Genomic DNA, 15143 nt, shown 5'->3' on the forward strand with positions numbered 1-15143 from the left:
TCCTACAATGGTGGGAGAAGGGGGTGAACACTATTTAACAGATACTGAGAAAGCAAACCTATTTAGTAGGGAATTTAGAGATTCAGTAGATGATTGTCAAGAGTTGGAAACCGAAACAGAAGATAGAGAGGGAGAGAGTCAGAGGGAAACAAGAAGCTTCTCATTCACAAATGAAGATATTTTCAGAGAAATCCAACTGCTTCAGCAAGGAAAAGCAGCAGGAAGTGATCAAATTACTGGGGAGGTATTAAAGACAATGGGGTGGTACATAGTGCCTTATTTAAAATTTCTCTTTGACTATGTCATAAATAATAGTGTAATACCAAAGGAATGGAAGGAATCTATAATAATACCAATTTATAAAGGAAAGGGTGATAAAAGGAAACCAGAGAACTACAGACCAATCAGCCTGACCAGTATAGTTTGTAAAATACTGGAGAGTTTAATATCAAAGCACATCAGAGGGATATGTGATGATAAAAATTGGTTCATGAGGAGCCAGTATGGATTTAGAAAGAAATTTTCTTGTGAGGCACAACTGGTGGGATTTCAGCAGGACATATCAGATCAATTGGATTCAGGAGGTCAGTTAGATTGCATAGCCAAAGATCTTTCCAAAGCCTTTGATAGAGTGGAACATGGAATATTATTAAAGAAATTGGAGGGAATAGGACTGGACATAAGGGTTACACGTTGGATAAAAACATTTCTAAATTCAAGGGTTCAGAAAGTCAAAGTAGGAAATAATGTATCTCAGGAAGAGAAAGTTTGGAAGGGAATTGCACAGGGTAGTATAATCGGTCCGTTACTTTTCTTAATATACGCAAATGATTTAGGGAACAATATAACATCAAAAATAAGATTGTATGCAGATGACATAATTGTTCATAGGGAAATAAACAACATTGAGGATTGTTCAAAATTACAAAGGGACCTTGAAAGTATCCAACAATGGGTTGAAGAAAATAATGAAGGTTAATGGAGGCAAATCAACTGTTACAACTTTTACAAACAGGAGCTTTAAAACTGAATTTGAATATACTTTGGATGAGGTAGTTATCCCAAAAGTTGGCAAGTGCAAATACTTAGGTGTGAGATTTGAAAGTAATTTGCACTGGAAGGGTCATATTGATGACATTGTTGGGAAAGCATACAGATCGTTACATGTCATAATGAGGCTACTTAAAGGATGCGATAAAGAATTAAAAGAAAAAAGTTACTTGGTTCGTCCATTATTGGAATATGCAAACAGTGTTTGGGATACTCACCAAGAATACCTAATAAAAGAAATAGATAGTGTGCAGAGGAAAGCAGCAAGATTTGTAACAGGGGATTTCAGGAGAAAGAGTAGTGTATCAGAAATGTTAAAGGAACTTGGGTGGGAAACTTTAAGTAAGAGAAGGGAGAAAACTAGATTTATAGGATTATATAGAGCCTATACAGAAGAAGCATGGGGAGATATCCGTGAGAGGCTTCAGTTGGAAAATAATTATATCGGCAGGACTGACCACAAATATAAAATTAGAAGGAATTTTAGCAGAAGCGATTGGGGTAAATTTTCATTCTTTGGGAAGGGTGTGAAGGAGTGGAACAGTTTACCAGGGGTAGTGTTTGATCCTTTTCCAAAATCTGTACAGATATTCAAGAAGAGAATAAATAGCAACAGAGAAAATAAATGAAGTGTTAGAGGGCATTCGACCAGTGCAGCTTATTGTAAATAAAATTTAAAAAATGTGTGTGAATAAATTAATTCCATCCCCTGGTCTAAGGAGTTTGGACAGGCAAAGTAGGGGACTGCCTGTAGGGGTGAAGTACAGTGGGGACTTCGAGGGCCCTGGGACCGCTACGGTAGCTGTGAAGGCCCTTCAGGAACTCTGAAAAGTGGTAGCGAAAGGGGCTCTGGTTAAGACGCAGCAGGTCGTTATGCTACTTAGGATCCAGAACGGGTAAAAAAAAAAAAAAAAAAGTAAATAAATAAATGCAATGTAAATATTAATCTTATACCAGTTGTATAGTATCATTTGAAGTAATTCCACATACTGTATATCAGTTGACTATATTTGTAAGTAGTACAGGAGATATTATAAGTAGAATTTTGTAAACAATATAAATTTATTAAGGATGAGCTGTGTGTTTAATAGAAAACATTGTTAGCGTAAATTGTATAATATTGTATTATAGGAAAATTTTCTTCTCTTGTTAATTTAATATTTAGTGCTTGACAATAATGTATTTTAGTGTATCATTTGCCACCGAGGTAGACACCTCATTTGCAAATAAAGAGATTTTGATTTTGAGGTAGCTAGCATGGTTGGCTGTTTATCAGCTCTAGTGACTGATTGGAAATGTGTCACTGTGCACTTGGAAAATGTGTGATGTGAATGGACCTGCAATAAAGGAATCTGATGCTGCAGGGGCTGTGGACCAGTGTTTCCATTTTTATTGTCCAGACTGCAAGGCACACCCATGGTCACAAATGACCAAGCATGAATTAGATCATTTTTCTGTAAGATAATGCAGCTCCTGTGGTATAAGGTCTACCAGAAAACTCACTGACTTTCAATTTGTTTGCATGATGCATTCTTCTCTGGATTTATTTATTTATTTATTTATTTATTTATTTATTTATTTATTTATTTATTGGAGGGAACAGCTAATTCTCAGCACTACTGAACTACATGCAAAACGTACAGTAGCACCACTTAAATTACTTAAAAATACACCAGGCCAAAATGAAAGTAAATCTGTTACAAACACCTCCACTGGTGAAGTTTTCCAAGAGCCAGAGCTCAAGGGAGCTAGGCCAACTGCTAGTTCTGCTGTCAATTTGCAGAAAGAAAAACTGATTTGGAGAGATTTTGGCCAGAGGAACTGTTGAGAAGTGCACAACCTTGTGATACGTTTGCAGTACTGACTGGAACTGATCTGAAAAATTATGGTGTGGGTGAGTTCTCAATGTTGGCAGAACATTTCAAGGAACAACTTGCAAAATGTGAAAATGGTGGGAACTACATTATGTATACAAAATGAGTGGAGCGAGTGCACATTTTTTGGAAGAGGAAAAAAACTGAACAGTTGGAGATGGGAAGCAGTGATGGATTTCCTACAATGGGGCAGCTACTATCTATTGTGTGTGTTCTTCCAGTCTCTTCAGCATCATGTTAGCAAGGATACAGTCAGATGAACGCTATAATAGACAGATTCAGTTCATTATTGGAAACAAATATTTTGGGTGATTTGATGATGTGTAGCCTAATATGAATGGACTTGGAATAAAGGAATTTGAACCTGCAGGGGCTGTGGGCCTGTGTTTTTAAAATATTTTTTATTAGCAAGACTGCAAGGCACATCCATGGTCACAAATGACCAACCAAGAAATATATCATTCTGTAAGATAGGCCTACCAAGTCTAAGTTCAAAATATTTTGAATTTTGTAAAATAAAGCTATCACTACCACTGACAACTACGATAATAGTCCTACTATACTCTTTAATTTCTGGGCGGTTTAAATGTTTACATTAGAAAAAATAATAGTGAGGTCAACTCTAAGTAGTGCAACTCTATTATTTATAGGTATCAGATTGTTGGGATCCTTGCTGGCTCCTGAATGTTTGAGCTGGCTCCTCAATACAGAGAACAATTCTGCACCCCTTATCTATTATGGATTTCATACTACTACCCTCCCATGTGTAGCAGTGAGTAGCCTTATGTTTGAAGAATGTATTTGAACTGCTAATCCCATACTAGCACAGAAGTCCAAAAAATGCTTCCCATTCCTATTACCTTCCAATTCTTCCCCATACTGATTACCACCTTTTCATATCCTTCAGTTCTATTTCCAACTCTCACATTCAAATCGCCCATTATCATTATCCTATCCTTGCTGCTGACCTAGACTACGATGTCACTCAGTGCTTCATAAACTTCTCCAATTCATCCTCATCTGCACCCTCACATGACGAGTAGATTGAGACAATTCTCGTCCTACTTCCTCCAACAGCTAAATCTGTCCACATGATTCACTTGTTTACATGCCTTACAGAAACTATGTTGCATGTAAAAGTATTCCTGATGAACAGTCCTACCCCATGCCCTTCCCTTTTTAACTCCTGACGATACTGATTATATCCAATTATCCTCAAATGTTGAAAGAACTCTGGTATGAAGCAGCCACAATAGCTTGATCACTGACTGTAATGAAGTCTTGGATTTCCACAGCGCAGTTTGGACAGTGAAATAGATGCTCAGGATCTTGAATTGCACCACAGTCGCAGTTGACATTCTGTGTATAACCCCATCTTTTGAGTGCAGCCTTGGTTCTAGGCATTACAGTTCTTATCCTATAAGGAGACATCCAGTCAGGCCAAGATTTTGGAGTTTGTGCTGGAGTTAGTCGATTCCAATAAAATAGTGTGGACTGTTGCTGCCAGTAATTATTCCTAAGAGTACTTTGTGTGGCTGATGTTATTTATGAAACTCCTCCATGATCTGATACACTGTTTTACGCTGTTGTCCTCCTTTTGTTTCTCAGTTTCAACTGCTACTTGCCATCGGATTGAAGGTAGAGCTATGCCACAAGTGTGGTACAGCTTTTTGACTTTAGTTTCAGGCACCCAGAAACGGCACAGCACATGTTCAAAGCAATATTCACTTTCTTGGAATGGACAGAGTTTATCCACACAGGACAAGCATACTCAGCTAGAGAAAGAAAGTGCCAGGGCTGTAGTTTGTACAGTTGCTGGATGTGTTCCACAGCTCGACCCTGTTAACATGCATAGTTGATATTCCCAGCTCTGACCTTCACGACGACAAAATATTAAATATTAAATACATTTCACTTAACTTATTGGTGAAAAACTTGTTCAAAATTGTTGGCAGGTTATCCACAGACAGAAAATAAGACCAAAGTACTGGATATAATTAAAGCATCCTTTCAACAGCTGGAAAAAGTGACAATCAACGAGTCTTTGTATGCTTCAATAGGGATTTGTAATTCACATCAACAAATTCACAAAAATTTTTTAGCTCTTCATTTCTTATGGTGAATGTAGAAAAGTAGTTGGGCACTTTTAACACAATGCTTTCAACGTCAATAGACAATAAATCAACTCCAAGTTGAACACAATTTTGCAACATGTGTGCTGGGCAGCCTACTCCAATCAAGGTTTCATTAAGCTGAGATTTGGGGTTAGAAAATACATTATTATCTCCTCTTCTTTTCAGGCCACCAAAAATTCGTATTGCAGTTACCTCCTCCAAAAGCAATGCACTTCTCCGAAATTCCATTTTATTGCAGGACATCTAACACCACTGAAGAGATTGTTGCAACTTTTTCATTACTAACACTGTGCAGGTAAAGTAACTTTGCTTGCAGCCCTCCATTCCTGCAGTCGAAATAATACAGGAGCACAGGAAACAGTTTTATATACTCATGATTATCAATCAATCACTACTGATCTGCATTTAGGGCAGTCGCCCGGGTGACAGATTCCCTATCTGTTGTTTTCCTAGCTTTTTCTTAAATGATCACAAAGAGATTGGAAAATTATTGAACATTTCCCTTGGTAAGTTATTCCAATCCCTAACCCCCCTTCCTATAAAAGAATACTTGCCTCAATTTGTCCTCTTGAATTCCAACTTTATCTTCATATTGTGATCTTTCCTACTTTTAAAGACACCACTCAAACTTATTCGTCTACTGATGTCCTCCCACGCCATCTCTCCACTGACAGCTCGGAACATACCACTTATGAACATTAAAACAAGAATAATAGTTTATCTTATCTTTCCTATATTTAGGAAATAAACATTACAACAGGCGTTGTAAGATGGGACATGTTTCGCTTAACAGTAGTAAGCATCATCAGCCAAAAATATCCAATACGGTCTACAATTAGATTTATTACTTGTAACATACCACTTAATCGAGCAGCTCGTCTCCTTTCTCCCAAATCTTCCCAGCCCAAACTTTGCAACATATTTGTAACGCTACTCTTTTGTCGGAAATCACCCAGAATAAAACGAGCTGCTTTTCTTTCGATTTTTTCCAGTTCTTGAATCAAGTAATCCTGGTGAGGGTCCATACAATGGAACCATACTCTAGTTGGGGTCTTACCAGAGACTTATATGCCCACTCCTTTACATCCTTACTACAATCCCTAAATACCCTCATAACCATGTACAGAGATCTGTACCCTTTATTAATAATCATATTTATGTGATTACCCCATGAAGGTCTTTTCTTATATTAACACCTAGGTACTTACAATGATCCCCAATGGGAACTTTCACCCCATCAATGCAGTAATTAAAACTGAGAGGACTTTTCCTATTTGTGAAACTCACAACCTGACTTTTAACCCCGTTTATCATCATACCACTGCCCACTGTCCATCTCATAACCCTATCGAGGTCACCCTGCAGCCGCTCACAATCTTGTAACTTATTTATTACTCTGTACAGAATAACATCATCTGCAAACAACCTTATCTCTGATTCCACTTCTTTACACATATCATTGATATATATATAAGAAAATATAAAGGTCCAATAATACTGCCTTGAGGAATTCCCCTCTTAATTATTACAGGGTCAGATAAAGCTTCGCCTACTCTAATTCTCTGAGTTCTATTTTCTAGAAATATAGCCATCCATTCAGTCACTCTTTTTTCTAGTCCAATAGCACTAATTTTGGCCAGTAGTCTTCAATGATCTACCCTATCAAATGCCTTAGATAGGTCAATTGCAATACAGTCCATTTGGCCTCCTGAATCCAGGATACCTGCTATATCTTGCTGAAATCCTACAAGCTGAGCTTCAGTCGAATAACCTTTTCTAAATCCAAACTGCCTTCTGTCAAACCAGTTATTAATTTTGCAAACATGTCTAATATAATCAGAAAGAATGCTTTCCCAAAGCTTACATACAATGCATGTCAAACTGACTGGCCTGTAATTTTCAGCTTTATGTCTATCACCCTTTCCTTTATACACACGGGCTACTATAGCAACTCTCCATTCATTTGGTATAGCTCCTTCAACCAAACAATAATCAAATACGTATTTCAGATATGGTACTATATCCCAACCCATTGCCTTTAGTATATCTCCAGAAATCTTATCAATTCCAGATGCTTTTCTAGTTTTCAACTTTTGTATTTTACTGTAAATGTCATTGGCATCATAGGTAAATTGTAATACTTATTTAGTATTACTCACCTCCCCTATCTGGACATTATCCTTGTAACCAACAATCTTTACATACTGCTGACTGAATACTTCTGCCTTTTGAAGATTCTCGCATACACACTCCCCTTGTTCATTAATGATTTCTGGTATGTCCTTTGAACCTGTTTCTGCCTTAAAATACCTATACATACCCTTCCATTTTTCACTAAAATTTGTATGACCACCAATTATGCTTGTCATCATGTTATCCTTAGCTGACTTCTTTGCTAGATTCAATTTCCTAGTAAGTTCCTTCAATTTCTCCTTACTTCCACAACCATTTCTACCTCTATTTCATTCCAACCTGCACCTCCTTCTTAATCTCTTTACTTCTCTGTTATAATATAGTGGATCTTTACCATTCCTTACCACCTTTAAAGGTACAAATCTATCTTCACATTCCTCAACAATTGCTTTAAACCCATCCCAGAGTCTGTTTACATTTTTATTTGCCATTTTTCAGCAATCATAGTTACTTTTTAAAAACTCTTTCATGCCTGTTTTGTCAGCCATACGGTACTGCCTAATAGTCCTAATTTTAATACCTTCCTTTCTTTCACATTTACTTTTAACTTCGACAAAAACAGTTTTGTGATCACTAATACCATCTATTACTTCAGTTTCTCTATAGAGCTCATCTGGTTTTATCAGCACCACATCCAAAATATTCGTCCCTCTAGTTGGTTCCATCACTTTCTGAATCAGCTGCCCTTCCCATATTAACTTATTTGCCATTTATTGTTCATGCTTCCTGTCGTTCGCATTACCTTCCCAACTGACATTTGGTAAATTGACATCACCTGCTACTATCACATTCCTTTCCATATTATTTCCAACATAGCTGATCATCTTATAAAATAATTCTGAATCAGCATCAGCACTACCCTTTCCCGGTCTGTATACTCCAAAGACATGAAGTTGCCTATATCTACGATACACACTCCAGTTCCGTGAGAATATTTCTGCATCCATTACATCACTTCTCAGCCATGAATCAACTATTACAATATCTGGTAAGTATATATCTATTAAATTACTTAATTCGATTCCTTTGTTTACAATGCTTCTACAGTTGAGCACTAACATTTTTATGTCATCCCTACTCGATTTCCAGTTCCTTGTTCGCTTCACACCGCTCCCTAGGCCACCCCGTTTCCCTGAATGTACGTGCCTGTAACCCTTCTAAACAAGTTTCCTAACATGTACTTATATGATTGCTGCCATCGGTATAAACACCAATGTATGATACGTCTTTGACTTGTTTAATGGCACTTTCTACACAGTGAGGTCCAAGTACATTATGATAATGGCCTCAGACTTTGTACGAGCACAGTGAATATTTTTCCCTATTTCGGAATCAGGAAATAATTTAGATGGAAGCTTAGACATACAATCCATCGTTTTGTAGCTCCCATGATGAACAGCATTGTGGTACACAAGAACTCCCTCTGCAGCAATCGCATTTTCGTTTAGTGATGTGTTCTTTTTGTAAAATGTCAACACATTATTTGAAGTTGAAGTTGATGCACTTTGAACATTGGCTTTATGTTTGCCCGTTGTAATGTGTCTTTCTAAATCCATAGCTCCACAATTAGCCACAGAAACGTACGTTCCTGGTTTACACATTAGACACACGGCTTCTTCGTCGGTGCGGCCCTTTTTGAAGCATTTATATCTTTTCTCCAATTGAGCAGTTAACTTACACTTTCTTTTCCCCATGATATATTTAACGTAACTTACCAACAGATCACAACAGACATTGTAGAGTAGATCACAAGGATTGTGGCACAACTAAGCAGCAATATGGATGAAAATTATTTGTCTTTAGCTTCCGTTTCCACATGCTATCGCCAACTTCGACTATCGACTTCGACCAGCGATAATATACTAGTCAAAGACTACAGGAATTTAAAAAGTTCAAGCTACAGCTGAAGTCAAAGGTTATGGAATAAGCGAGTCTAAGTTTACGAAAATAGGTTTCCAGTTGGAAAAAGTTCATTTTAACATTATTAGACTAAAATACAGACGATCAGCAAATAATTAAAAAATAAATACGGACGCCAGGACAGACGCTAAAAAGAAGGGCATGTCCTGGTAAATAACGGACATCTGGTAACCCTATTCCCAACTGATGTTAAGTTTGTGATTAGCAGCACGATTACATAGATGAAAGAGTGTAACTTGTGTTTTCCTAGTATTCAGTTTAACGCAGTTGTCCCTGTAACACAGGAACAATTCACTGAGCCAGTTCTGCAGCCTTGATTCTTCTTCCCAAAATGTCCTGGACTGAGCTCCATTACCAAGATCACCAGCAAACAGGAAATGCCTGGTATTCAGCCCAATAACTTGATCATTAGTGTAAATACAGTGAAACCTCGTTAGTACCTTTCTGCAGGGGACGGCGGGGGGAAAAAAAAAAATTATCATATATCCCATTAAAAACTATTTAACAGGGAGATGGTATCATTTTACATATTAGTACATGTTAAATTATGTGTGCAGTGTTTCAAGAGATAAAGGAGATCACTAAAAAGTGTGAAAAAGTCGAGAGAACAAATGTCAATAATTCTCTACTGGAGCCTGTTAAAGTAACAAGAGATTATTAAAAGATGTGAAAAATACGGAAGAACAGATATGACATTCTTTTGCCCTTTGGCTCATAGAAGTAGCTACAGTACCTACATATTATAGCAGATCATTTTCTTCCTAAAACAATTGTATACTGAATTGTTAGTTGAAGCCTTACGTTTCTGACCAGTTGGTAATTAAATAATGTTTTCTGGTCACTTTGTTCAAGCATGAATTTCTCACACGGTTATACTCGCCATACGTGATTAAGCGCCTTCGGCCGCCATCTTGAACACAAAACTTCGGCAGTACTCGGCATTAGTTCGGACAGATTCACCTGTCAAACTAGCAGTTTGTATTTTTGTATGAATGGTACACCGCTTTACCATTGCCTGCATCTTTACATAACTTTTTAATGGGAGAGGCCTACAGTATATGGAAGCCTTATTACTTAACGGCACCCACAAATGACCTGTCGAAGATCTGCTATTGCTGCACTATAGACTTATTTTAACTTCAGTCGTACCACACTGATTTAAATCATCTTATCACAAGAACAATTATTGGAATTACCTTCAATTTATTGTGTTGAGTATATTTGTCGCGTGACAGCCTACTTATGGACTACTAGGATAATTGTGAGAAGTTCAGTAGCGTGGTGCATACGGTATCTGTCTTGTGAAAGCCTAGCTATGGATAAGAAAGGGTTGTAAAACCCCTCACTAATGAAGAAAAAATTTAAATCCTTCAAGAAGTAGATAGAAATCCAGCTCCTAAGCGTGTAGAGTTGGCGCGAACATTAAACTTCTACTTTGAACACTATTGTGGGCAACCGAGACAAAATTGAAAATGTGTACAAGCAAAATAGAAACGGAAAAAGAAAACAAGTGTGCGAAGAAAAGTTTCCGAAGTTGGAAAGAATGATTTTGAATAAATAAATTTCTAACTTCTGATTGGAATGTGAAATAGGCTAGTAGCACAATCAAGTGCACTGAGTTATTAAAAAATCTCACTTACAACAAAGACCTTTCCATAGAACAAAGAACATGGAACAAAAAATAAACACCTGGTTCCCTTTCAGAAAATCAAATGATCATACATATGTCTCTCAGTCATGACCATCCACCAGCGGCGGTTGCTAGAGTTATACTTCCTTTACACATTTTTGTGGTGGTAACTTCCGTGACACATAATTTTGGATGACTCCCAGCCATAAGCCATGTATGTCAACATGACAGCTTTGAAAAAACAAAGAAAAAAACAAGTGAAAACTGACTTCAGCCTCTCTAGACACAGTGAAATCTATTACTGTGCTTTAACTCAGCACTGTCCTGTCTTGTTCTAGTGTGAAGTCTTTGCTGCCAATCAATGATGCAAAACTCAACTTGACTGAAGCTAACAGCTTGCCCCTCAAGGTGCAATATATTCGGTGTTCGAGAATTCAAGATCATTTCCTCTATCGCGCAACTTTCTCTGACCAACCCCTGGCGAGGGCTCTTATATCTGTTGAAAATCACATTCTGTACACAAGGGATGACAAAATCATTTTCAGGTCTGGGGAATATATGATCATACTAAGCAGTAAAGGCAAATAAGTGTGACGTGTTAAGTGAGGTATTTTTTATATAGATTTAATACGATGGGCATCGAGACTTCAAATTTACGACATGCTAAGCAGGAAAACGTGTTAATGAGGAACGTACTAACGAGGTTTCACTGTATTGAAGAGAATTGGTGCAAAGACACTCCCCTATAGGAGACCTTTTTCTGCTTCCTCCAGACTTTTTTCTTTTTAACCTTGAAGTTGTACTTTCAATCTTCTGTTCAGTAACACGAGTTGAATGAATTTTGTAAGTTTGAAGTCTTCTGTCATTTTTAAAGGCTTGTGTATGAGCCTGTCAAATAACAACTTGTATATGAGAAGTCGGTGGTTGATAGTATCATAAGCAGCTGTCAGGTTGATGAAAACAACACCAGTTACAAGGCCATTCTGAAATCTAACGTGAATGTACTGAATAAGGTTCAGCACTTGGTCTGTGCACGATCGTTCTGGTCTGAAGCCCGTTTATTGATTAATCAGCTTCAGTCATTCTACTCAGAGTAAGGCGTTCAAATAGTTTAAAAAGGTGACTAAGGAGAGAGACAGACCTGAAGTTCTTGGGGCCATCTGGTGTCTTACCTGGTATTTGCCTTAAGCCAGTTCTGGGGGATCATCTCAGAATGGACACAAAATTTGAAGAAATTAGTTAACCATTCCAAGGTCTTTTAACAACTGTTGAGAATACTTTATAATCTCCTATTTCTTCCTAATTATCTCCCTTTACACGAACACCACTAACTCCTAACATTTCCAGATGCATCCCCCCTTGCTGACTCAGCCAGTTCTACTTTCTCTCTTCTATATGCCCCATATTCCATGGAATTCAACTTCATTTGCTTTTTTAGCCAAGTTGTTTCCAGAAGAACCTTGCCTGTCAAATAGAATTGGAACTCTGTACTCCCATAGGTCCGAGGTTTGCTTTAAAATGTTTTGAGGTCGGTAAATTATGTGATGTAGGATGCTACCCTACTTAAACATAGTGCCAGAGAGGATCTCTCCTTCGACTGGTTAGGGACCACTGGTGGACTGTATAGTCCTAGCCATCTAAGCACAAGGAGGGCCATGACTCCGAATATGTACAAGATCCTCACTTCCATTCCCTAGCAAGTAGTATCCTGAATCTCAGGACCACTTACTAGGCCACTCATCTGTTGCCCATGGTTCACGAACTAGGATGCAGCTACAGTAACCCACAACTCGAACCACAATATTTGCAATGAAAAAAAAAAAAAAAAACGCAACCCTGCCATCAATAGAACAATAGGGAAGGTGTTAAAAACAAAAATGATAAGCATGTCAAAAGTATACCAGCAGGCTGTAGGAGAAGGGGATACTTACGATAATCTCTCTTCAGCTGAGAGACGATCCCAAGGCTGCTGTCTTTCTGACTCAGGACTGCTGTCTGAAATTGAAGAGAGAGCATTCGATGAACAGTTTGTAAGAAGCATTGTATGTATGTATGTATGTATGTATGTATGTATGTATGTATGTATGTATGTATGTATGTATGTATGTATGTGTGTGTATACTAAATGACTACCCTATAGTCCCACTTCCTGAGCATTAAATAATAAAAAACAGAACATAAGCAAAGTGGATAGGGATACACACAACAAAGAAATACGATTGATTTTAGTGTCTTCAAGGGGCCATGGACAGGTATTCATTCATGTGATACTGTCAGTGAGACAGAGGGAACTTCAAACAATGAGTATGGTACTACTGTTCTAGATCTACTGGACTGAGAAAGGTCTAAGGAGTTTGGACAGCCAAAGTAGGGGACTGCCTGTAGGGGTGAAGTACAGTGGGGACTTCGAGGGCCCTGGGACCGCTACGGTAGCTGTGAAGGCCCTTCAGGAACTCTGAAAAGTGGTAGCGAAAGGGGCTCTGGTTAAGACGCAGCAGGTCGTTATGCTACTTAGGATCCAGAACGGGTAAAAAAAAAAAAAAAAAAAGTAAATAAATAAATGCAATGTAAATATTAATCTTATACCAGTTGTATAGTATCATTTGAAGTAATTCCACATACTGTATATCAGTTGACTATATTTGTAAGTAGTACAGGAGATATTATAAATAGAATTTTGTAAACAATATAAATTTATTAAGGATGAGCTGTGTGTTTAATAGAAAACATTGTTAGCGTAAATTGTATAATATTGTATTATAGGAAAATTTTCTTCTCTTGTTAATTTAATATTTAGTGCTTGACAATAATGTATTTTAGTGTATCATTTGCCACCGAGGTAGACACCTCATTTGCAAATAAAGAGATTTTGATTTGATTTGAAATGCATGAATACCTCACATTTAAGATCCAGATAATCTCAAGTACGTTTAACAGGCACTTTTTATGATGATGAGGTTTATGAATAGTCAACAGTCACTGCAGATGACTTCTCTGATATAGTTTCTTATGTACCAAAATAATTCTGAGACAAATTATACTTTCACTAACAGCACCAGCATATGTATGTGAGACGTAAAAGATAAGGAATTAATTCAAATTATAATTACAATACATGCATCCTATTGGTCTGCGGTAGTACCTGGATACTTCTTCCTGTTTTAATTCCCACAGATGCTTTCTACAGGTGTGCAATCACATTTTCATATCCAGTAAATCCCCATTAATTTCCTCAAACTGTAAATGTCAAATATTTTAAATATGTAATGAACCATTCCTTCCTATGTTTAGAAGGTTGGGAAAGATGTTCAAAACAGGTCAAATGAGCAAATGCTGCTGACTGAAACTTATGGGCTACAATGTGTGCTGCCAGTTGCAATTTTTCCAACAAAAAATAGCACTGTTATAAAATTAAATTCACAACATAAAAACACTCTTCTACAAAATCAATTTTCTTTACAGGGGCATAACATTTCTGTTAGCTCTCATTCATTTGTGATGATAGTGATTATTGTTTTGAGGGGAAATACAACTGGGCAACTATCTCCTCTTAACATCAGTTAGAAAACAAAAGAGGAAGGGAAGGGCCACAAAGGACATGAAAATGTAAGACAACCTAGGCCTCACAAACCTAATACCAGAGAACAAGGACGATCTGACAGAACTGGTTAAAGTGAGGATCCTGAGAAAAGTAAGTGAAAAAAATGTCAGACTACGCTGGCGGAACCATAGTCGTCACCTCACACTCTATTAATGCTAATCAGAGAGAAAAAAATGGAAGGAGTCCGACACTTGGAAAAATGAAGGCATCGGCAAGGGCCACACAGTACAATTTACGAACTTCATCATATAGATCCGTACTGGTACAGTTTAAAATAAGAAACAATATTAGGTTCAATGGTCCACCCAATTAATACACCTCACTTTACAAGTGAAAACTATTTAATATAAAAACATATCCTGGAACGTTTCATCTCATTTGAGACTTCATCAGCCATAACCTCTCGTAGTAGATTACAAAGCTCATTGTTGTTATCTAGTAATTAAAAAAAAATGGAAGAACCCATGTTGTTTAAGTAAGCGGACATGGGTTCTTCCATTTTTTCAAATATTTGGAAGTAAGTAGACCGCCGATCAAGGACTCTACCTGGCCAGGACGCTTGTTCCAGCATGAAGCTGCGTGCCGGTATGCATATTGAATTAGACGTCGTGGGAGCAGAGGATACCCAGTGCGACCGAGCTTGGGACTTGTGAACCAGTTATGCGCATCGTGCCAAGGAACGACGAAGATGCACAGGCCCTTGAAGCAGGCGAAGGATCGGATAAGCTCCGGATGATTAT

At 37.6% G+C, this 15143-nt stretch overlaps 1 protein-coding gene across 4 annotated transcripts in view; it reads right to left on the reverse strand.

Moving 5' to 3' along the window:
• Positions 1–15143, reverse strand: part of LOC136877569 (serine-rich adhesin for platelets) — a 467126-nt gene that overhangs the window by 156194 nt on the left and 295789 nt on the right. For all 4 annotated transcript variants that reach the window (XM_067151717.2, XM_067151719.2, XM_067151715.2 and 1 more), the window contains one exon: positions 12734–12797. In XM_067151717.2, coding sequence (XP_067007818.2) covers positions 12734–12797 — 64 coding nt within the window. The remainder of the gene's footprint in view (positions 1–12733; positions 12798–15143) is intronic.

Source organism: Anabrus simplex, chromosome 7, assembly GCF_040414725.1.
Source record: "Anabrus simplex isolate iqAnaSimp1 chromosome 7, ASM4041472v1, whole genome shotgun sequence".
NCBI classification, from domain to species: domain Eukaryota; kingdom Metazoa; phylum Arthropoda; class Insecta; order Orthoptera; family Tettigoniidae; genus Anabrus; species Anabrus simplex.